This window comes from Pseudorasbora parva, chromosome 18, assembly GCF_024679245.1.
Source record: "Pseudorasbora parva isolate DD20220531a chromosome 18, ASM2467924v1, whole genome shotgun sequence".
NCBI classification, from domain to species: Eukaryota; Metazoa; Chordata; class Actinopteri; order Cypriniformes; family Gobionidae; genus Pseudorasbora; species Pseudorasbora parva.
In genome coordinates this window covers 12,611,126-12,635,437 of record NC_090189.1, presented here as the reverse complement: position 1 = coordinate 12,635,437, position 24,312 = coordinate 12,611,126, and the positions used below count along the sequence as shown (strand labels likewise).

The following is a 24,312-nucleotide window of genomic DNA, read 5'->3' as shown; positions in this document are numbered from 1 at the left end:
TTTTGTACATTAAAGAAAGATAATGTTGAAAGCGTTGAGTGGGTCCTGATCTGCAGGACTGATAGGGTTTGGCGCACCACCCGGTGGACTGGAGATAACGGGATCCTCAGACCAGAAGACATTTAAACGTCATTGGGCGCACATTTCACAAGATTCACAGCGACCAAGCCAAGGACCAGGTAAAACTCTTTCGTTTTTTGTTTTTTGTTTTTTTTGTTCAGCAATATTCATATAAATCAGCTAACATGTTAATTTAAATGATCGATTAAATGTTAAATGTGTTAAATAATGCATTTGATACGTGACAATGTTTAAGAAGTAGCCTATATCATAGCTGATTTATCTTATAGATATTAAACTCTTTATAGGCCTATTTGCATTTACTTTTGAACAATATCAGGCTACTTCATACACAATTTGATAATATACAGGCCCAATAAAAATGTACAGTTTTAGAAGGCCTATATATATGGTTTATATAATATTGCACAAACATTGGCACATCGGGGAAAAAGTAACATTTATTTGTTTTGGGTCGGTAAGAATTGTATTTATTTATTCATTTTTGGAAATAACTTAAAGAAATGTATACATTTAATTAGCAGGGCTGCATTAAATTGATCAAGTGACAGTATAGACATTTATAATGTTGCAAAAGCTTTATATTTCCGATAAATGCTGTTCTTTTGACCTTTCTATTCATCAAAGAATAAAATAATAATAATTTTTAACATTTATAAGAGTCATAAATGTTTCTTGAGCAGATTTCTGAAGGATCATGTGACACTGAAGACTGGAGTAATGATGCTCAAAAATCAGCTTTGCATCACAGGATTAAATTACATTTTGAAATATATTCAAATAGAAAGCAGTTAGGCTGTTTTAGGCCTATTTTAATAATATTGTAATAAACCCCGTCGCCACTAAGGGGCGCTATGGAGCTATCTTGTGGATTTGCACTTACGCTGCCACCACCTTTAATTTTAACCCGGTTTGGTCCGGGAGGAGCACTCAATGCACACAAGAGCCACCTGATCAAGGAAGTATACACTTTATTAACAATAATAGCAGCCTTCTGGCATTGTCACATTTGGCTATCCTGAATACATACACTGGTCATTTCATTTCATTCTACAGTGCACACACTTTAAAAATGGACACCCAATACACACTCAAACTTCACAGCAACCAATAAATAGTGGACAATATCATAAACACAGCACACTAAAACCCTCTTAATATAATAACCAGTACACATATTCAGCCTACAGCATTTAACGGGGCATGCGCACACACAGCTGACCAGGACAGACAATACACAAATGAAATGGATAGATAAAATAGTTTTGGACTTCCCTGTCCGTGCCTGACGACACCCCGCCGTCACTGAGAAGACACGCCCTTCTCCTCCGCAGCAATATTAGGGGACGTCTTTCCTGAGTGAAGCCTGTCGGGGTCCACCTATGTTCCCTTTCCTCTCTACCTATATGTTCCCCCACTGTCTACCTCCGGGCCAATAAGTGGTACCCCGGTGTTCTTCAGCGCCGGTGGTGCTAGCCAGCCACGAACGCCACAAAACGGCCCCTCTTTCCCCGTAGACCCTCCAAGCTTGAAACACTCACGTCCGTATTCAACAATACATTGTCACAAGAAGCCCGTGTATTCTTCCCCTCCCCCCCTTTTTAAAACCACACAACAATTATAAATTGTCCGCAGGTGTGCTCATCCAGCTTGTCCCTTCTCCCGTGTTTGTCACTCTGGATGACGTCACATCCCAAACGTGCGAATCATTACACTACCCCCTCTCTTGAAAACATGGACTCGTCCTCGAGTCCTTACTCGGTTCCAGCATAATCTTTGAACCACACAGGGGGTCTCCGTGTCCGTACAGGTCGGCCCCCCTCTATATTCTGGGCTCTTGCGCATTCAGGCATCCCAGAGTCTAACACAATTGGCAGGGAAGTTTCTTCCGCCATAGACAAGGTTGGCGAGTCCAATTGCCCCAATGCCACAGACCCTTCACTCCTCGTTGTAGCAGATAAGGAGGGCTCCCCATCTGTATCAGGAACCCCAAGGGAACAAGGCTCCTTAATGTCTGAAATTACAGCAGGGGGATGAGACCCTACAGCCTCAACAGGGAGCTGTACAGTTTGAGAGCCCCCAACAGTAGTAGGCGACACGGATGGAACAGATCCTCCAACTGGAGAAGACGAAACCCCTGGATGAGCCCTCTCAGTGGCCCTAGACCAAGCAGGTGGATGGAAATCAACCGCAGGGATATCAGGTGGCCGTGACCGTCGGAACACCCAGCTAGACCCAAAGCGTGGACCCTTTTCTTTTCTCCAAGTAGTCTGGCTAGGTATAGTCTCCTGGTCAGTTCCGGTCCTTTGGCCACCCCAAGACTCTGCAACCATAGAAGGAACATGAGGTTTTAGTTGATTAAAATGCACCACATGATCAGCGCCTCCTGCTTCAAGCTGTATTCTGTACAGAACTTCTGATACCCTTTCCAAAATTCTATATGGACCCTTAAACCGTTTCTGTAATTTTGGGCTCACCCCCTTCTTTCTAGCCTTATTCTTTAACCACACCAACTCACCTACTGAGTAATACTGAAATCTGGCTTTAAAATCAAAATGTAGCTTTTGATGTTCAGAAGCTCTAGCCTGATGATGTTTCACTGATTGTACCACTGTAGAGAGACTTTCAGCTACCCTCTCCACATACTCATTTACAGTTGTAAATCTCTCCTGACCATCTACACCCATCATTATATCAATGGGCAGAACCATTTCTTGGCCAAACAGAACTTTATAGGGGGTAAAACCTGTGCTGGAATGGACACTACTCCGATATGCCATCATCACATAAGGCAACAGAACATCCCAGTTCTGCTGATTATCGTTTACATAAAAAGATAGCATAGAAAGCAGAGTACGATTAAATCTCTCAATCATTCCATCTGACTGAGGCTGGTATGGAGAGGTCCTTGTCTTGTTAATATCCAGCAACCGGCACAGTTCCCCAAACAAATTTGATTCAAAGTTCCTACCTTGATCAGAATGTAGGCTTCTAGGGGTTCCATAGTGACACACCCACTCCTCTACCAAAACTCTAGCTACTGTTTTTGCCTCCTGGTTAGGGAGTGGATATGCCTCGGTCCATTTTGAAAAATAATCCCCCACCACCAAAACATATTTGTTTTTAAGGGTCGTTTCAGGCAGGGGGCCTAGTATATCAAGTGCCACTCGTTCAAAGGGGCGAAATGTCACAGAAGGAACGAGGGGGGCACGAGGGGCAGGACCAGTCTCTTTACGAACCGCACACTCAGGACATTCCTGACACCAACGCTTCACATCTCTATGCCACCCCGGCCAATAAAAACGATCTCCCACCTTTCCCTGCAACTTCTGCACTCCCAAATGAGCCCCAGTAGTTACATTATGCAACAGTCCTAAAATTTCTGGCACCATAGACTGTGGAATAACAACTTGGGTCTTAGCCCTCAAACCTGGTTTTGCAGGTAACACCCTGACTAACCTCTGCCCTTGGACCTGTAGCTGTTCCCAGACCAAGGCATACTTTTTAAGGGATGGATAAGCGTTCATACTCTCCTGTCTACTCCCACCCTGATTCTTCAATTTTAACAGCAAACTCAGCTCCGAATCACTCTGCTGGGCTCTTGTCAGTTTAGTCTCTTCTTCTCCCTCCCTTATTCCCTGCTCCAATATCACGCCCTGCTCCAAGGCACAAACTTGAACTACAGGTTCAATTTCTAACTGGTTAACAGGGCTAATGATGGCATCCCCTAAATACGCAGGCAACCTTGACAATGCATCTGCATTAGTATGATCCTTACCAGGTCGATGAACAATCTTATATTGAAAGGCAGCCAATTGTTCCAACCAGCGGGCCAGTTGGCCTTCCACCCCCTGAAAATTATGCAGCCACCGGAGAGAATTATGGTCTGTTCGCAACAAAAACTCTTTCCCCAAAAGGAAGTGTTTGAAATATTTTGTAAATGTGACCACACTTAACAATTCTTTCTTTGTGGTGGCATACTTTCGTTCCTGTTTACTCAAGGTTCTGCTAGCGTATGCCACCACTCGCTCCAGGCCATCCACTTCCTGGGACAAAACAGCTCCTATCCCGGCATCACTTGCATCAGTATCTAAGATGAAAGGGCGCTGGGGGTCGGGATACGCTAAAATTGGAGCAGTAATAAGACAAGATTTCAACTTATCAAAAGCAGCCTGACAACCACCGTCCCACTGAAATCGTCTACCTTTTTCTGTCAGCCTATGCAGTGGTCTAGCCCACTCTGCAAAGCTCTTTACAAATCGTCTGTAATAAGATGCTAAGCCCAAAAAACTTCGTACCTCTGTCTGGTTTTTAGGGGTTGGCCATGCTTGTACCGCCTCCACTTTACTAGGATCAGCCATCACCCCTTCAGCTGAAATAACATGACCAAGGTACTGCACCTTGGTAGCAAACAAGTTACACTTAGAGGGCTTTACTTTGAGATTGGCAGTCTGTAATTTGGACAAAACATGGCCCAGCCGCTCCAGATGTTCCTCAAAATTTTTACCAAAGACTATTATATCATCCAAGTATACTAAGCACACCGACCATTGTAAATCTGCCAAGATTAAATCCATGAGCCGTTGAAATGTACTTGGACTATTGGATAGACCAAAAGGAAGAACGTTAAATTCAAATAGCCCCTGTCTAGTTATGAATGCAGTCTTGGGGCGATCTTTAGGATCTACTTCCACCTGCCAGTAACCACTGGCCAAATCCAGAGTAGAAAACCACTGGGCATGGGTGAGACTATCTAATGCATCATCGATGCGTGGAAGAGGATATGCATCCTTTCTCGTGACATCATTTAATTTGCGATAGTCAACACAAAATCTCAACCCGCCATCTTTCTTTCTCACCGGAACAACAGGGGCGGCCCAGGGACTGCATGATGGCCGTATAATGCCGCTTTCCTGCATCTGCTTCACATGGTCTGCTACCTCGTGTTGCAGATGAAGTGGTACTCGACGAGGGGCCATTTTAATGGGATTTGCATCACCTGTATCAATTTGATGGAGGGTCCTATGGGTCCGTCCTAGATCTGTATCATTCTTGCTAAAAACAGAGAGATAGTTATTTAACAATTCTTTAATTAACTTTAACTGTGTTGGTTCCAATTCCCTGTTTTGCAACCCCAAATATTGTAACAGTACTTCGGCTGTCCATGGTTGCTCTGAGTCTTTAAATGATACTGGGGTGTTAACTGCACTCTCTATTATCTGAACATCAGTACAGAGGGTTCCAATGGTCATCCCTCTTCTTAAGGTAAGTTCATCACTTGTTACATTAATGACCCTTAGTGGCAACACCCCTTTTTCCACCCTACATAACACACGAGCCACCAAGACATCTGTAACCAATCTATCAGAGGGTTCCAACATTCCTTCTATACACTCTAATCCGACCCCTTCAACGTTACCAGGAATTATAACCTCTGTCCTTGGAGGAACAATCACATCCTGCTTCACTGACACAGTCCTGGTCTTATTATTGACATTGCCCACATGTAAAGGCAGACACTTTCCCATTAAGGTACAGCATTGTGAACTCAAGTCAATTACAGCCCCAAATTTCATCAGGAAATCAGTACCCAAAATTATCTCCTGCAAGGGTATATCGGCTACTAAAAAATCTGTGGCCAAAGCCAACATTTCAATCTGGCATACGGTTGACCACTTTCCCAAAATATTCATTTGTCCCCCATCAGCCACCGACACCCTCCCTGAAAAGGGCATTAGTTCAGAACCTCCCTTTGTTGCTTGCAGCCAAAATTCCTTAGATACAACAGAAACCTGTGCACCTGTATCTACCAGCAAGTCACAAACCGCTCCTCCCACTCTGGCTGATAACAACACCCCTACGCCCTGTTCGCTGAGAGAAACACTAATCTGTAGGCCAGTCGTATAATCAGGGAGGGGGGCAAGCATTTGGCCTTCTTTGCTTGCCCCCTCTATTTTCCCTGTACATAGGGGCACTCCCTTCTCAAATGACGGTCACAGCCACATTCCCAGCACACATCACCACGACCTCTCAGACCGCGACTGGGACCCTGTGACTCAGATTGTTGAGGGGCCCTAAAAGGGGAGGGATTATTAGCTTGGGGTTTAAGACTTTGTACGGTCACCTGTAAAGCTTTAACTTCCTGGCGCAAACTCTCTACAGTTTCAAGCAAAATAGTCATTTGTACATCATTAGAAGTGGTATTAGACACTCCACGCACCCTAGCTTCAGGTGTACTTTGGCTACGCTCTAATTCTCTAATAAGTTCGAGCTCCGAAGCCAAATTTATGGCTGCCTCTAATGTAGCCGGTCTAGCACTACGAAGCTGTATTCTTAGCTCACCCGTCCCCACATGAGCAATAAAATGTTCGCGTGCTAATAGATCTTGCGTATCACCATTGGCCACTGGATAAGATTTAGCCACCAATCGCCTTAGAGCATTACCAAACTCACGTGCAGTTTCCCCTGCCAACCTTCTTCTCGATGACAAGCTTGCACGGTTCCAATCCTCACTTTCACACGGATCAAAACATTTGCTCAAAGCTTCTTTTAATTTCTCATAACTACTACGATCTTCTGCTGTCAAACCGCAAAATACATCCCTAGCTCGCCCAGACAATAAAAGAGACATAAACTTCAGCTTAATTTCCCCGTTCCAATTATTCACCTCTGCTGCCATCTCAAATTGCTGGGACCAATCAGACCAATCCCGGCCACTACCTGTAAATGTTTCTGGCATAAAGACTGGGCGATTCACTATGCTATTAGTAACAGGGATCCTATCCATGGCTACTTGAACAACAGGCTCTTGACTAGAATGTGCATTTTCAGTACGCTCCATTTTATTTATTTATGTTCTAACCAAAAGAAGAAACAAAATAAATAAATTATGATATATATTTATACACAATATTTGGGTTCCGTCCCACCGCTGCCACCAGTGTAATAAACCCCGTCGCCACTAAGGGGCGCTATGGAGCTATCTTGTGGATTTGCACTTACGCTGCCACCACCTTTAATTTTAACCCGGTTTGGTCCGGGAGGAGCACTCAATGCACACAAGAGCCACCTGATCAAGGAAGTATACACTTTATTAACAATAATAGCAGCCTTCTGGCATTGTCACATTTGGCTATCCTGAATACATACACTGGTCATTTCATTTCATTCTACAGTGCACACACTTTAAAAATGGACACCCAATACACACTCAAACTTCACAGCAACCAATAAATAGTGGACAATATCATAAACACAGCACACTAAAACCCTCTTAATATAATAACCAGTACACATATTCAGCCTACAGCATTTAACGGGGCATGCGCACACACAGCTGACCAGGACAGACAATACACAAATGAAATGGATAGATAAAATAGTTTTGGACTTCCCTGTCCGTGCCTGACGACACCCCGCCGTCACTGAGAAGACACGCCCTTCTCCTCCGCAGCAATATTAGGGGACGTCTTTCCTGAGTGAAGCCTGTCGGGGTCCACCTATGTTCCCTTTCCTCTCTACCTATATGTTCCCCCACTGTCTACCTCCGGGCCAATAAGTGGTACCCCGGTGTTCTTCAGCGCCGGTGGTGCTAGCCAGCCACGAACGCCACAAAACGGCCCCTCTTTCCCCGTAGACCCTCCAAGCTTGAAACACTCACGTCCGTATTCAACAATACATTGTCACAAGAAGCCCGTGTATTCTTCCCCTCCCCCCCTTTTTAAAACCACACAACAATTATAAATTGTCCGCAGGTGTGCTCATCCAGCTTGTCCCTTCTCCCGTGTTTGTCACTCTGGATGACGTCACATCCCAAACGTGCGAATCATTACAATATTTCACAAAAATACAGCTTTTTTTTTTGCATTTCTAATAACATACATACAGCCTTGGTGAGCAAAAAAGATTTCTTCAAAAACATTAAAAAAATATTATCGTTCTAAAACATTTGACAGATATATTTATATATATATATATATATATATATATATATATATATATATATATATATATATATATATATATATATATATATATATATATATATATATATAGCCTATATATATTTAAGAAGTATATATATAAATATACAGACACACAAGCACACCAAAAACAATTTTTTACTAGTGGGTGCAGGACACTACTTCATTTAAGTAAGTGATAATAGCAAAATAAAGTAAACTGTGACATGTGACAACTGTGTATATATAGTAGGTGGATTGCATTGAAATAAGTCAGTTAGGCCTGTATTTATAAAACTCTGTTTTCACAGAAGACATAATTAAAACCCCACCACATCCATGGATGAAAAGAAGCCTTCTCGTTTGTATTATATCGGCAAGAAAGATGATCTCATTCAGGCCAAGAGAATGACTGTAACTCTGGATGGAAGAGATATTCTTATTATACATCATCAGAGAACTTTCTATGCAATGGACCTGCAGTGTTACCGTGAGTAGCATGAAAAGCATCTTTGCTTATTTTTCTGCACTAGAGGGAGACAAAGTTGCAGACTGCGCACTGTAGCAATGCTGTTGAGCATGTGTGCCAGGCAAAAGCCCAGAACCACAGGTCATTCGCCCAGGTCAGATTATTGTGGGCTATATGTCTGCTTTTTTTTTTTAACAGATGCTGGCAGTACCTTGGAGACAGGAGATATTGAGGTAAAGGGATTTCTGCTCAAGCAGCTAAATCATTCAGTGATCCATAGATGCGCTTGAAACGCATTGTTACCTCCGGTTTGAACTCTGAACCCGTTTAATGTTTCATGCACAGGAAATCAACAACAAGCCCTGTATTGTGTGCCCAAAGCACAAGTATAAGATCACTCTGGCTGAAGGTGAGGGGTTATACAAGGCCAAAGTCCCCATGGAAGGAGTCCCTACCCCGCGGTGGTTTTCCAAAGGCATAAAGCAGAGAGTGCACAAAGTGACGGAAGTAGACGAAGACATCTTTGTGACGTTGTCCAATTGCCCCGGGTGGATTGAGTCAGACTATTATCAGACTGAGAAGGGTAGGGCAGAACTGAGAGATGCGCAGGAGTCGGAGGATGGAGACGCAGACGTGAATGCAGATGAAGACATTTAGTCTGTGGCAACAGAGACGAGAGCTTCGGAGATCCTAAGGGAACTGCATATATTAAGATTGATGATTTCAGAGTCACTCTACTTGAATAATACTGTGATTTGACATCATGAATCAAAATATTATACCCTTTTTTTGTGACTGTGCCAGACTAAACCTCCATGATTCATTGTGATGCCTGTCTTTCAGCCCAAATTTCTCAGCTGAAAAATGTAATTATTTTGTATTAAAAGATTTTACCATTTTATGCATTTGACTCAATGTCATCTAAAGCCACTTCTTTCATACTTACTTATATTAAAGTGTACTTTTTTATTATTTCAAGCATTTCCTGGGAATGGTCTACTGTTTTAGTTACAGAAATGCAATAATAATAGTAGTAAAAAAATAAAAAAAGACAATCAAAATATTTTTGGTGATGATTTGAAAGTATACTTTTTCTCTTTTATAATGGAAAGTTTGTAGTCTGTTTTCAGTCTGTGAGATCATATCGACATTGATAATGCCATGTTTAATTTAGCAAAGATTTCAATAAATTACCAAGTTGATTCTTGCACAAATATCTCACTTGCCATGTAATTATTATTTCATGCATGAAATATACTGAAAAGTAACAATGACCATCAACTTCAAGCGTATCAGAAAGAGTAAATGGCAAAGTGCCAGAAATTAGACAATCTTATTGGCGTACATAAATTCATTTTCATATTATAATAAATAATTCCATTTGTTTGGCTCCTGCATGCCTAGACATCATTCATAATTGTGTGATTATGTGGAATGGTTTTATTTACAGCATAGTCTGTGTTGTCTAATTGTCTCTCATCTGATAAACTGACACCTGAAAACTGGCACATTAGACCCAATGAAGCACAACACCAGACAATTAAACAAGCCCTTCTCCCCACGTCATTCACAAATCTAAAAGACACCCCTGGTTGCCAAGTCTGCGGTTTTCCTGGAATTAGGTTACTTTTAAACTGTTGCCATGGGTTGGTTTCCCCCCTGCGGATTAAAACGCTTGACATATTGCATAAATTATATTTGACTGAAATGCTTGTATTAAAATATGTTATATTATGTGCTTTGCACTAATCAGTGGCTTGACGTTTTGTGAAGAAGAGCCACTTGTGGGGAGATTTTGAGCTGATTTTATGATCCCTACAATATAGTGGTTTTCAATTTGCAATACAGTGACTGTAAAATATGTATTTTAGGTATGGAAATGGCATATTTAGGATATGATCAATAGGCTTCTTTTGAATTTTTAATTGACCATTGGGCTAGGCAACCCTTATTCTTCTAATTTTTACTTTACAACTGACTTTGCTCCACAGGATAGTGTGTCCAACCTTAATCCTGGGCTACCAGATCTCTTAGACCATTGGACACAGTTGGGTTGTGGGGTCGCAGACCACTTTTGACCTATTGAATGTGGTTTGTATGGCATTAACTTTGCTCAATATGACTTTTGAAATATGAATGCTTCTCTTATTATATGTTGTGCTGATGCATATTGTGTTGTGTGAGTGTTTTTAGTATGCTATAATAATGTGCAGTTTTTAGCTCTGCAGGATTCATAACAGACCTTTATTGAATACTTGATTCTGATTGGTCAGTATATGTTCTCTACTACTGTATGTGGTTAGTCTCTTGTGAAAAAGTCTCCTATGCTTTCCAATGATGCATTTATAGATAAAAAATACAGTAATATTATTAAATATAATTACACTTTAAAATAACTGTTTTAAAGCTGGATATTACTTCGAAAATTATTTTAATATGCTGATTTGGTGCTTAAGAAAACATTTCTTAATATTATCAATGTTGAAAACAGTTGTGCTGCTTAATTTTTTTGATTATTTGACATATAGAACATTTAACAGAACAGCATTTATTTGAAATTGAAATCTTTTGTAATGTTATAAATTTATTTAATTTCACTTTTGATAAATTGAATGCCTTCTTGTTGAATTAAAGTAATATTAAAAATAGTTTTATAAATAATTAATGTAATTTTGCATATTGCAACATCCGGCTGCCATTACCCTGACAAGCCAGACCCACATGAAGATGTTTGGTCTGGAAACTCACCATTGACAGGGCTCAATCCGAGGGGCGGGATAAACGGTTGTCTTTCAAACTCCCTCTGCACGCGATAGGATAGCGCTACAACCACCCAGAGCAACGAAGGTGAAACAGAGCTTGTTGATAGATTAAACATTCACCGTATCCGGTCGGCAAAACTCAGAACACATCTTCCCTTTTTAAGAATGACTTCAGTGCCGTTCTTTGTTCTTTTCTCAGAGAAAAGCTTAACTCCAAGTCTTCCAGAGTCGCGGTCAAAGCTGATTCGAAAGATCGCCGTTCGCCAGTTTTTGTGTTTACTAAAAGCACGCAAACGCAACTCGGCCGTCATCATTATGGCCCCGCCCACCGACTCTATACACGATGTGATTGGCCTGGCAAGAGTTAGGGGAATACAGCTCAGAAGGGTATTGAGAGTTGCTAGCAAGGGGGTAATCTAGCACTCGGAAAGCATTCCACCCATAGAGGTGGCCATTGCTAACCAAGCCATCACTTGCTGTTAGCATCCCATTGACTCCCATTCATTTCTGAGTCACTTTGACAGTGAATAACTTTACATCTGAGGTGTTTAAAGACTCCATTTGTCCATTGTTTATTTATAAAGAAACACAACAATACATAAAAGGCTCCATTACCTTGTATCTTACACTATCGCCCCGTAGAAGCTGTTTTTGTAAAAATAGGCTAACGATTGCATCATAACCAACGCGACTCTGTCACACAGTTGAGAAATTACCGTATAGACACAGAAACAATCTTTTACTGTCTATGAGGCAGTCGGGGGGACGTGGAGACATAAAGTCTGATAAAGTCAAAGGAGAAGAATGGGGAGAAGCCGATAGTGAACTAAAAGCAACAGGAGAAAATATTTAAACAACGTGATTCAGATTTCACTTTCCACAACTACTAGAAGACCTACAGCTGTCAGACAGGTTGCTTACGTCACATCTACGTCGTCAAGCTCAGTCTGAGTCTGCGCAGTTCGCTCAGCCATCAGGAAGTGAGTGCATATGATTGTCCTCATTTTCCGCCGTTGAAGTCAATGGGATCGCTCTGTCCATTTCTTTTACTGTCTGTGGTTGCTAGACGACACTCGCGGGCAGATTAAATTTGCTGCCGCTAGGGTGCGTCTAGATTTCTAGGCTAGGATGCCATAGCACTGGTTTGAAAAATGATAAACCATGCAGCAGTGTGCTGAGTAAGTGAAATGTATTAAATTATCCAGAATTATTGATTATGAATCTATTTAGCTGAGAGTAGAACCTTTAATAAACTCAAATGGTGCCTGTTTAACAAATCCTGTTTTTATCTCTTACACAAAGGAAGGACAAGAAAAGACCTTTCATCCATTTATATCCATTCATGCCTTTTCTCCTTGTATTGCAGTTATGGACTCTTCTAAAAAAAAAAAACAGCTTGATGATGCAGTTACTGTAACGTATATCCTCCTCACATAAGGCCTGTTGTTATTTAATGGCACTGAATAGACTGTTAGCATTCTCAATGAGGAATAACGTGTGTAGCTTGTGTAAGATCAAGAGTTACATTTCCCAGTGGAGAGGTTGTGATCTCTGGGCCAAGAATGTACACGGCGGGCACGTGATTGTGCATTGGAGTAGAAATAAGATTCTGCATGGCAGATGACCTACAATAACCCACCCTGCCCTTTAGAAACAAATGTTCTCAATGGTACACCACCCAAGCAGCCTCAAAATAGCATATACACCTCTCAGCAATGCTTGAGAAAAGTGCATGTTTTATTATTTATTATTTATTTCAGCCGGTTGACAAAGAAATCATTTCTTTTAGCTTGTAGAATGGGAAGGACTGTAGCTTAATGTCTGGCATGACAAATCCCCATTAGATAATAAATTAATTTTGGAAGTTGTGAATACTATTTTTAAGTAGGCCTAAATACAACTCTACTGATACTAAAATTAATAGCCTAATAACCTTTAAATTAAATATTCACAATCTCCATGGCATTGTTTACAGGGAAGATAAGCTATTTTTATTGCATTGCATGATAATTTAACGTGTTCACTGTGGTTTTGGAGAATTCCGTGTATCTAAAAAAAACGTGCTGGGCGCTCGCTGCTGCTTCAGCCGTCACTCCGTAGAAATGTCCAAATAAAGATGTGTTCAACAAGCTAAAAGAAGTTTAGCCATTTCTTTGGTGGGAATGTTTAAATATAACTGAAGTTTTATTGTTGCCATTGTAAATATTCACTTTCCCGTGGCCACAGTGAGGAATCGGAGCTGGTCATATTCAGTGGACAGACACTTCTTTTTTTTTCCAACACACAACAACCAAACCAAAATCAAATCCCTAGAAGCTTGTTAACAGTTTTGCAAGTTCTGCTAATTCACAAGCCGACAACACTGTGAGAGTCATATACACAAATGTTAACTATTAAACCAAACAAAATAGCCTACAAAACTTTCAAAATCACTCAGCAATGTAGTTATTTTGAGTGAAAGGCAGTGGATTTATGCTGCGTTCCAGGCAGCTTTTTGAGCCCGTAAGTTACGACTTCAAACCATGACTTGTAGCGTTCCAGGCAAAGTCATGCCAAACTGCCTGAGCTCAACAAATTGTGGTAGCAGATGTTTACAACAAAGCATGGTAGACAATACGGGGCTTACACTCATTTTCAATCATTTCTATCGCCAAAGGTACTCACTCATTGCTCATATTTTAGGGAAACGGGGGGAGAAAAAAATAGCACATAAGCCAAAGACGAGTTATACCTTTTATTTTAAATTATTTGTATATTTGGAAAATGTATTTGGTATTAATTTATTCTTGCACTCAATGACCTGAAAAGTAGCCAACGCTAGGAAAGCTTGTGATAATGCATAACATTTGATAAATAACGTTAGAGCAATACCTTATTTGAATTACGCAGGCTATGTTACGTCAGAGGCTTAGACTCAGAGTTCGTGACTGTCACAGGTTTGTGTGTGTGTGTGTGGGGGGGGGGGTGCTGTTGGGTAATTTTTGTTGGTTTATTTGATCACATTTTAAACACCACTGGGTAGTTTCACATTTCCAGTTGTAAACCTGCTGGGTCGCAATGCATGGTTGATTTTACCCAGCTTGCATCTGTGTGAATGACGGGGGCGCAACTCCCTCGCTGTCTTTTTAGCCTCTGCTGACGAACGCATAAACCATCACTTCGTGAGAATGTACCGTTTCATTTGGGGGAAAAAACTGTCATATCATGAAAACAGACACTCAAAAGGCGTTTCTCAATGTCAAGGAACCATCCTTGACATTGTGAAACACCTAAAGGTCACAGCAACCCGTCAAAATAAAAGTTTGATTTAACGTGAAGAAATTGACCGGGAACAATTTTTGTACTAGATCAAATTTAATTACTATACTGCTATTAAAATGGGAAAATCCGAGAAAAGAAAAAGTAAGAATGGACCTCAAGCTGCTACTAATGCTAACAAAACTGTTAATGAGGCCCCCAGAGGAACCATCGTCCAGTTTATACCTCCGATGTTTTACCAATAGTGCGACCGGGTGTGCAGCTGAAGATTCGAGTTTTCTTAAAAACAACAACCTGAAAATATCCCAGGATCTATCTACAGTGGAAAGAGAACAAAGAAAAAAATGGCCCGTCGTGGAAAAGGCAAAAAAAGAGAACAAGCGAGCTTACTTTGTGGGTGGAAAGACTTTTGTAGAGGGGTCTAAAATATTCCCTCCTGACTGATGTGCATCTCTCGTTTATTATTGTCTCTTGACATTAATATTGCGTCCACCCTTTTGGTTGACTGAAGCTCTTCAATGTTCTGAAATAGCATCATCAGTCTACAGTTCTTCCCAGGACACTGAAGACACTTATCTAGCAGTACTACACTCTTGACTGTTCTGCAAGACATAAAAAATAATTTGACTGCCGTTCCAGTGCATTTTCACGGGTAAGTTAGAAGTTTGAAAAAACTGGTTAGGGCGGTGTTGCCTGGAACGCCGCGACATCATTAATAGATTTGCTGCTGTCTTCTCATCACCCCCTCAACCTACTTCCCTTAGTTTTAAAAGGTGAAAAAATGTATTACATTGTCCAATTTTCACCCTGAACGATGATGTGAGTTACTATGGCATTTTTCGATGCAACATAAATGTCATACAAAATCAAACCACTGCATCTAAACTCACCAGCAGAAAGGCAGCGTCCTCCTAATATGGCTTCTAAACAAGACCGTTACCCAGAACTCAGCACGTGTGATGTCAGCTTCACCTTCTCAATGTTATGGTGCTGAGATGCGGCTTGTTTATTTTGCTATATGGTTGCTAGGGCATGGCTAGAACATTTCCAGAATGATACCTAAAGGAGCCTACTGACAGCCCATATCAAAAGAGACAACCCACATGTCTACACCAGGGGTTCTAATCTCTGGCTCTCGAGGTCCACTTTCCTACAGAGTTAGCTCCAACCCTAATCAAACACATCTGAACAAGCCAATCAAGTTCTTCAGGATTACTAGTTATATAGCTGAATTTGATCAGTAAACTCTGCAGGACAGTGGAGCACAAGGGCCATAGTTGAGAACCCCTGCTTTACAGTGTTCTGCACTGATTTAGTGTTGTAGTACTCAAGCCTGTACCTATGGTCTTATTTTAAAGGTCTTGTCTCAGTCTTGACCACATTTGTACTTGGTCTTATCTTGGTCTTAGACTTAGAGGACTCAGGATTTAGTTTCAAGGCTGATCAAGACCACAACTGCTAGGATATTACTATATTGCCGGTGCATTGTCTGATTTATTTATTAACATAATTAATTTGATTGGATGCAAAACTTTCATATGTAATAAATATCTTATTTCTAATATGACGTATTGTGCCGGTTCAGAAATGAATGAGGGATCATGTAAAAAACATCAACAAAGTTACAAAAAAGTACTTGAGATCTGGATTTTTATATTATAACGTGATATACACCGATAATGCATAACATTATGACCACTGACAAGGGAAGTGAATAACACTGATTAGCTCTTCATCACAGCACCTGTTCGTGGGTGGGATATATTAGGCAGCAAGTGAACATTTTGTCCTCAGTGGGAAAGTGTAAGGATTTGACAACAAGTCCTCCAACCCATACGACCATATAAGTCGTGTATCCATACCTTTAAATACGACCAATACAAGCGTTTCCTATAATAGTGCCCCTACCGGCAGCTGGAGATATGTCACTTTAAGAAACTCTCGCCTCAATTCATTGTGGCTTTTCTATCTACTTGCTCTTTTGTTAAACTCTTGCAGCTATTCGAAGTGGTTTGTTTATTCCTATAAAAATATGGATTTTAGATGACTTCGAGACACGTACAGGTAGGGGTTCCATACATCCCGTAAAGTAGTCGATCGTCACGTATTTATGAATGAAATCATGTGTCGTGTTTTAATATGGGACATTTTGTCCGATTTTTCAAGCACGGTGACGTTCAAATCATTAATAAGGACGCCAGCATAGTAAGTTTTCATTGTAATATTCATTTGAAATTCCCCAGTGATGGGAAAGGGATCATGTTAAAAGTGCACACGATGTTACCATGTTTTTACCATAGTATATCGAGCATGTCGTGTAGTAAAAGCAGCCCATGCTTCTCCCAGCGTAACTGTAGTTTTACTGTGGTATTTGTTGTTAAAGCACAGTAACAACACTTGCTAAGCTTTTACCACAGTAACCATAGTGTTACTGTGGTATTTGTTGTTAAAGTTTAATAAACACTTGTTTTACCTCAGTAACCGTTTTGCTGTGGTATTTGTAGTTAAAGCACGGTAACCAGAACACTTGCAATGCTTTTACCACAGTAGCCATGGTTTTACTGTGGTATTTGTAGGTAAAGCACGGTAACCACAACACTTGCAATGTTTTTACCACAGTAACCATAGTTTTACTGTGGTATCTGTTGTTAAAGCATGGTAACCACAACACTTACAATGCTTTTACCACAGTAACCATAGTTTTACTGTGGTATCTGTTGTTAAAGCATGGTAACCACAACACTCACAATGTTTTTACCACAGTAACATAGTTTTACTGTGGTATCTGTTGTTAAAGCATGGTAACCACAACACTTACAATGCTTTTACCACAGTAACCATAGTTTTACTGTGGTATCTGTTGTTAAAGCACGATAACCACAACACTTGCTAGTCTATTAAAGTTACCGCAGTAGTAGTACCCATATTTGTACTGTGGTATTTGTTGTTAAAGCTCAATAAAAAATTTTTCATGGTTTTACCTCAGTAACCATAGTTTTGCTGTGGTATTTTGTTGTTAAAGCATGGTAAACACAATACTTTCCATGGTTTCACCACAGTAAGCATAGTTTTACTTTTTTATTTGTAGTTAAAGCACAGTAACCATGACACGTACCATGGTTTTACCTCAGTAACTGTACTTTTACTGTGTTCTATTAGTAGTTAAAGCACTGCATACCATGGTTCTACCACAATAACCCCAACACTTGCCATGCCTTTAATATATATATATTTTTTTTGTAATTCAATATTTATGTTATTGTAATTTAATATTTTTCTGTCTTGCAGTGTCTTCAGATCACCTGCTCCTCCATCTCCAACAACAACCTTAAATCCAACAGTTATTTTAAGAAGCCATCTCTTGCAAAAGCTAACTTACTATCTGTCTGTCTATCTTTCTGTCTGTTTGTCTTTCTCTGTCTCTCAGCTTTTTTCTGAACTGTATTTTGTAATTCATCTACACATATCTTGGCATATTTTTAAAACTCAAAATCTAATTTTGACAAGTTTTATCAGAAAGCTGCTAGTATTAAAAGGGAACTTGAACTTCAAAGCTCCCAATGCTGATCTTGAAGAAGCTGCAATGGAGGCTGAACAAGTCCTTTAAAGGTTCAGCCCTTCACAGGTAAAGGTGAACACATTTAGCTTTAACAGATTTGTTTTTAAGGAATGTATCTTTATTATGTTATATGTTATTAACTTTCCTTAAAGTCCTTCCTCTTATATATATTGGTCACAGATCATTTTTAACACTGCCTCAACATATATATATATTTCCCTTTGTTTCAGCTGAAAAGGAAGTGATGTCAAGGGCTTGTTTAACCTGTCTTGTTCGTGGAGTGGGATGAATTTGGCAGTTTATGGAGAAGACTGAAGAAAAGAAAAAAAGCTGCAGCGGTAAATATTTCCAGTGGTATGTCTGTTTTTGTCGTAACCCTTGATTGAACATCACTGCATTTACATTTCGCACAGCATTGGAGGTTTCTTAAACTTTACATATCACACTGCTCCATCAGTAAGATGGGGATGTCATGTCGACGTAGTAGTAGTTCACACAGATTGTTTATATATGTAAATACGCACTACACCTTACGTCTTTTGCAATGTCTCGTGCATGACATAACATTATAAAAAGTCGGGGCTCAAGTTAAAATCATTTCAACTTCTCATCTCAAGACCTTGCGGGTTATTTTCCCATTCCACTGCCCGCGACTCGCGACTCGCGTTTTTCAAAGCAAACACGCTTTCTGTGTGAAAAAGGCCATGATTCATTGTCTCGCTATCACCAGAACAAGCTCAATTTAAGATTGAACATTGGTCTGGGGAGTCTGCTCAGTATTTTCTACTGCACAAGAGGCATGATCAATGGGCCTAATTCAAATGACTTCGTTTGCAATTGATAGTCCATCAAACAATCAGACCACAAGAGGCGTGAGCAATAAGCATCGACCTATCGCTTCTCTATCCGTCATGGTGTTAAATCCACCAATAGCCCACCTGGTGGATAAGCCAGTCTGTGATTGGTTTCCGCAAAAGTGTGTAACAGAAGCAGTAGAAATGAATGTGCAGGTTTCCAGACTGAGCTGCAAGGTGAAATCAAATCACTGGCAGATCGGCCTGGGTTTATCCAGTCTACATACTTCATACAATTTACCAAGTCAGCAAATTCATAAGATATTGGACAAGCAAACTTGTACAAAATTCTATGGCTTTATTCCTGCTGCTGTCATTGGCTATTGTCTCAAGTCTCGTGCCGATTGTGTCCCTTGTAAGTAGTCAGACAGTTTATATCAGACATTTTATATTAAGTCCATTTTATTCTATATTAACCTTTACAAATGGGAAATGTTTCTTCCGTTCCAACAGTACATGATATCTGCACACACCTCATACACACGTCTGCCTTTTTTCTCAATGTTTTTTTTTATTGAACACATCTGTTTAAGAAGCAAGAGTCTAGAAATAATAGTTTAACATATCACATGACACATCAGATCATTTAAGTTTGTTCACACCAAGACCAATAACTATAATGATAACTATTTTAACATCAACACCCACGGACAATACATTTCTGTTTATTATAAGCATGTGCTGTGGTTATGTTGTCTGCCATTTTAAGTGATCTAATTGGCTGTCAAGTTTTTTGTTTTTTATCAGCTGGAAAAATATTTTTAAATGATTCCAACAATATTGTTCCTCTGTGTCATTAAATGTTATATAGCTGCTGTGTGGACTTGTTCCTTGGTGTAAAAATGCCTCTTAACTGCTTACAGCAATCCAAACCAGTCCTGTTGGGGATGAAGAATGAACATGGCCAGCTTGTGCCCGAAGAGAAAAGACAGAATGACGAAAAGGTCCACATTTCCATTGGTATGTCTGTATTCAAGCAATGCAATTATATGTAGGAGAGCATTTGATGTTGATCTCTCAAAGGACTGTTCAAGTCAGCAGTTATCATTTTTCACTTATAAATCTTTTTATAGAATGAGCAAATCAGCTGTGCCATTATCTTTGTAATTTGGGCAGGAAATTACTTAATATTGTGAGACACCTGTTATTCACAGTCACAAGTTATTCAACAAAACTCTTTTTTTTCTAGAATTATTATTGACTTATTATTTTCTCTGATTGTTTGAAGGAGGATAAAGCCAGTTGATAAAGAAATATGCATTTTGTACATATGTACTAAAGAGTTTTCAATAGATTACTGATTTGTTATGACTGCTTGTATTATGTTCTCATTTTCTACTTGTACAGAAATAGTACATCAAGAAGTAGAGGAGCTGCTACCTGGCATTGAACACACACAATGGTCAGGTCAGTCTTTACACAGTTGGTCAGTTTGTATGGCCCAGACTAAAGAGAAGCGGCTTTAAGGCCAGATATATGCTGCGTCCCAATTCGCCTACTTATACTACGTCCTAAAAGTATGTACTCTTTTTGTGAAGAAAAAGTATATACTTTTGAGTGTGTAGCAGAAAAGTATGCAAGCTTCGGGACATACTACTTCGCCATCTTTAACGGACTCTGTCGCTTAGTTACGTGCATCCCGTCACCGTTTATCTGCCCTGTCAATCATCGTCAGATTCGTCACAGTTCAAATCCTCCACATTCAGATTAATCTCCTACCGTATCGGAGAGAAATGTAGCCGCTCGTTGATCTGCCATTTGTGGGTCTTTAATGCAGAGACTCTCCTCATGTGTTTGCAGTTTGAATATAATGATGCATTTAAAAGTTAATGGCCAAAAATGTCATTACAAAAGTTCACAATGCTGCTGCAGGTGAAATATAATGTGGACAACACTGAATAAATATATTTTTGTCAGGTTAAATATTGATAGGGTCACTCAAACCCCTTTATCTAAACTTCTCTACTTAACCATCGAACTCGCACATCCGTCATGTTTGTAGTTTTTTAACGCTTTTTATCCGCGTTTGTAGTTCTAATCGAATCCTCGTCCAACTCGCAATGGGTTGTGGGCAATATCAGCCGTTAGAGTGCCCATCGATCCATACTGTGAATTCGGACCGGAAATAGTAAACCATCCGGGAATCTTTGGAATACTCTTTTCAACATACTACGATTTGGGACATACTAATTCTATTTTCGTATACTATTTAGGATGGATAGTATGCGAATTGGGACGCAGGGATAGTCTTTGTTGACGGGGGGAATCTGTAGGCACCAAGTCATCAGTTAAATCATCAGTTAGAGACAGTTGTGAAAGAATTATTTTGGCCCATACCTCCAACAACCTCCTATATATATATATATATATATATATATATATATATATATATATATATATATATATATATATATATATATATATATATATATATAATATAAATACAATGCGTATAAATAATACAATATATTGTTTATTTATTTACCACCTCCTAAATACATGTTTTCTTATGTTAGGTCTTCATCCCCTGGTTGAGAAAAAGCTACACTGCATCAGTAGAGCTGAGGAACTATTTGAGCTCTGTGTTCATATCTCCAGTGATCAGTGACCACACATGGCCCATCTACACTGATGCAGTGCTAAAGAAGGCTCATCAGTGTCTTTTCTTCCTCAGATAGCTGAGGAAGTTCAGTGTGAGCCCCAAAACCCTAAAATCAGTTACACATGCACTGTGGAAAGCATCCTGGCAGGAACTGCACCACCCTCAACTGCAAAGCTCTGCAGAGAGTGGTACGAACTGCACAGAACATTGTTGGAGGTGAGCTTCCCTCCCTCCAGGACAGCTACACCAGGTGGTGTGTGAGGAAAGCCCAAAGGATCATCAGACTCCAGCCACCCGAGCCATGGCCTGCTCTCACCATCACCATCAGGCAGACGTTCTTGCAGAACCTGCACCAGCAGACTGCGAGACGAGTTCTTTTCCCAGGCAATCGGACTACTGAACTCGTACCAGTAACACCACACACAGCACACCTCATATGCACTGCTCTCCATCAGTTACACTGACTGGACTCTGACTCAGTAGTATACTGCACCCTAACAATATATTTGCACTAATTCATGCTGCATTGCAATGGTCAAGTCACCTTTATTTATATATCGCTTTTTACAATGCTGATTGTTTCAAAGCAGCTTCACAGTGTTAACACAAAAAAATTATGCTACAGAATTTGATTTGGTTATACAGCCGCTCTGAAGAAAACTAATTATCATATAGTGACAATGCAGGTAGATCAGTAATTTAGTTGAAAATTTATTTGAATATTTAGTTGAAAAAGGCGACAGTGGTATATGTATACTGTAATTATTGTGTTTATTATTGTTTTCATTTAGTGCTCTCTGTATAGTATAATATTGTACCGTATATTGTTCTCTCTCTACCTGTATCGAGTCCCTTATGTGTACATTGTTAATACTGTATATGTGTTCTATACTTGTCATCCATACTGTCATGCTGCGGAGTTTGCACAAAATAATTTCATCAACTGTACACTTGTGTTCATGGTATTGTGACAGTAAAGGGATTTTATTTGAATCGGTCACGTCTTTTGTTCAACATTTGTTCTGTACAATGATGGATAACAATTGCAAATTGTTTAGAGATATGGACAGCCAAGCAAGAGGAATAAAACCAGTATAGCTCTGATAATGAAAAGGAAACTGGATGTGATTTCACAATGCATGAATTTGTGTGGCAGCTTCATTTGTGAACTAATAAACATCATATGGTTTTAACATAACCCATTTTTATTTCTCTTAAATGACATGTCTTTATATGTAACATTAGCTGTATTGTCCAGTAAAGTTTTGGATAAAGTATGGTTGATATTCTGTATTAAGCATGGTGTTTATTAAATACACAATTTAAAATAAATAAATACACAATTTAAAATAAATAAATACATAAAATGACCATGATTGGTTTAATTGAGACATGAACATTTAGTCATATTAATGTCATTTAGGACAATAATTTGCTAGAATGTAACCACTGCATATAGATGCTGCCTAGATGCTGAGTTGAATACAGTAAATATGACAAATTACAGTGAAGGGAAGGTTGAAAGATGCATTTGAAGAGATTGTATCGGCTATATTGTTACAGACACTTCACACTGAGGGTGATGCACCAGAGAAAGATCAACATGGACCCCTGAACTACAAGCAAGATGAGCATGCACATAGTACAATGAAGTGTCACAAGGTGTATTGGTTGTTTAAATAGATGTCTTCGTTTATTGTTAACACTGTATTCTTGTTCTAGTTAAATACATTGAGAAGCATGTTCTATATATGCATTTGATAACTTTGGGGGTATATTCTCGTTCTGTTGTTAACTATGACTGAATTAAAGATTGAAAGTCGTTTAAAAGACAATATAAATGTGACACTTCACACATGTCCATGATAAGTATACATCTGTGTGTGTTTTACTGCCCTGCCATCCCCAGGGGCCAAGTATAGTCCCCTAGAAGAGCATCAAAGTCTGATGATAGATTCAAAAAGAAAATTTGTATGACAACTAAATAATGTTGGTCACCGTTTTCAAATCCATCCATCTATCTATCTATCTATCTATCTATCTATCTATCTATCTATCTATCTATCTATCTATCTATCTATCTATCTATCTATCTATCTATCTATCTATCTATCTATCTATCTATCTATCTGTCTGTCTGTCTGTCTGTCTGTCTGTCTGTCTGTCTGTCTGTCTGTCTGTCTGTCTGTCTGTCTGTCTATCTATCTATCTATCTATCTATCTATCTATCTATCTATCTATCTATCTATCTATCTATCTATCTATCAAAAGGTGATATAAAGGTTTTTGTTTTTAAATGCTCAAGTAAAATACCAAATTCAGCCTGCCTCTCAAATATCTCATAGAGGTTTACACAATGAACATGATTAGATATCCCTTTGCTCTTAAAAGGTAGTAATGGTTCCAATTTCTTTCTTACACGTTTTAAACTGCATTACCCATAAGCCTCTGTCACTATATCGATGGAACGCCATTGTCTTAGTTTGTAGTTCAGTGAAGTTGCACTTAGGGTTAGGGTTAGGATCTTGGTAAAGAGGTAATTTCTCACAACATAGCAACACCGCATTGTTAACTGAATGCATTACTGACGTAATAATAACAACAAAACGTACTTTGCAACATTAACTTTTTTTTAATACGGGTTTAAAGATTGTCCAACCACAACCAGTCCTGTCGGTGCCGGAAAATGTCAAAGCCAATGACAACTCAGTTGAGGAGATGCGTCACACTTCCTTGCCCATATATGGTATTTTATGACAGGTTCTT

The 24,312-nt window shown here is 39.6% G+C and overlaps 1 protein-coding gene and 1 long non-coding RNA gene across 2 annotated transcripts; both read left to right on the top strand.

Annotated features, from left to right (window-relative positions):
- The first annotated feature begins 22 nt into the window (after positions 1-22).
- On the top strand, positions 23-9,717 carry rfesd (Rieske (Fe-S) domain containing). The gene is made up of 4 exons (XM_067423409.1): positions 23-179; positions 8,354-8,532; positions 8,710-8,744; positions 8,857-9,717. Exons 2-4 carry the CDS (start codon positions 8,382-8,384, stop codon positions 9,166-9,168), a joined length of 498 nt encoding a protein of 165 aa, XP_067279510.1. The 5' UTR covers positions 23-179; positions 8,354-8,381; the 3' UTR covers positions 9,169-9,717.
- Positions 9,718-16,361: 6,644 nt separating this feature from the next.
- Positions 16,362-22,744, top strand: LOC137046295 (uncharacterized). Its single transcript, XR_010898927.1, has 6 exons — positions 16,362-16,595; positions 17,820-18,156; positions 18,321-18,444; positions 19,808-19,904; positions 20,292-20,351; positions 21,461-22,744. It is a non-coding gene; the product is annotated as an uncharacterized lncRNA (long non-coding RNA).
- The last annotated feature ends 1,568 nt before the right edge of the window (positions 22,745-24,312 follow it).

What these genes read in the sequence shown, in the direction of transcription:
- rfesd (XM_067423409.1), top strand. Translation starts at nt 8,382, where the DNA reads ATGGATGAAAAGAAGCCTTCTCGTTTGTATTATATCGGCAAGAAAGAT. An exon ending in AATGGACCTGCAGTGTTACC is followed by an intron (nt 8,533 to 8,709) that starts GTGAGTAGCATG and finishes TTTTTTTAACAG; the next exon opens with ATGCTGGCAGTACCTTGGAG. An exon ending in TGGAGACAGGAGATATTGAG is followed by an intron (nt 8,745 to 8,856) that starts GTAAAGGGATTT and finishes TTTCATGCACAG; the next exon opens with GAAATCAACAACAAGCCCTG.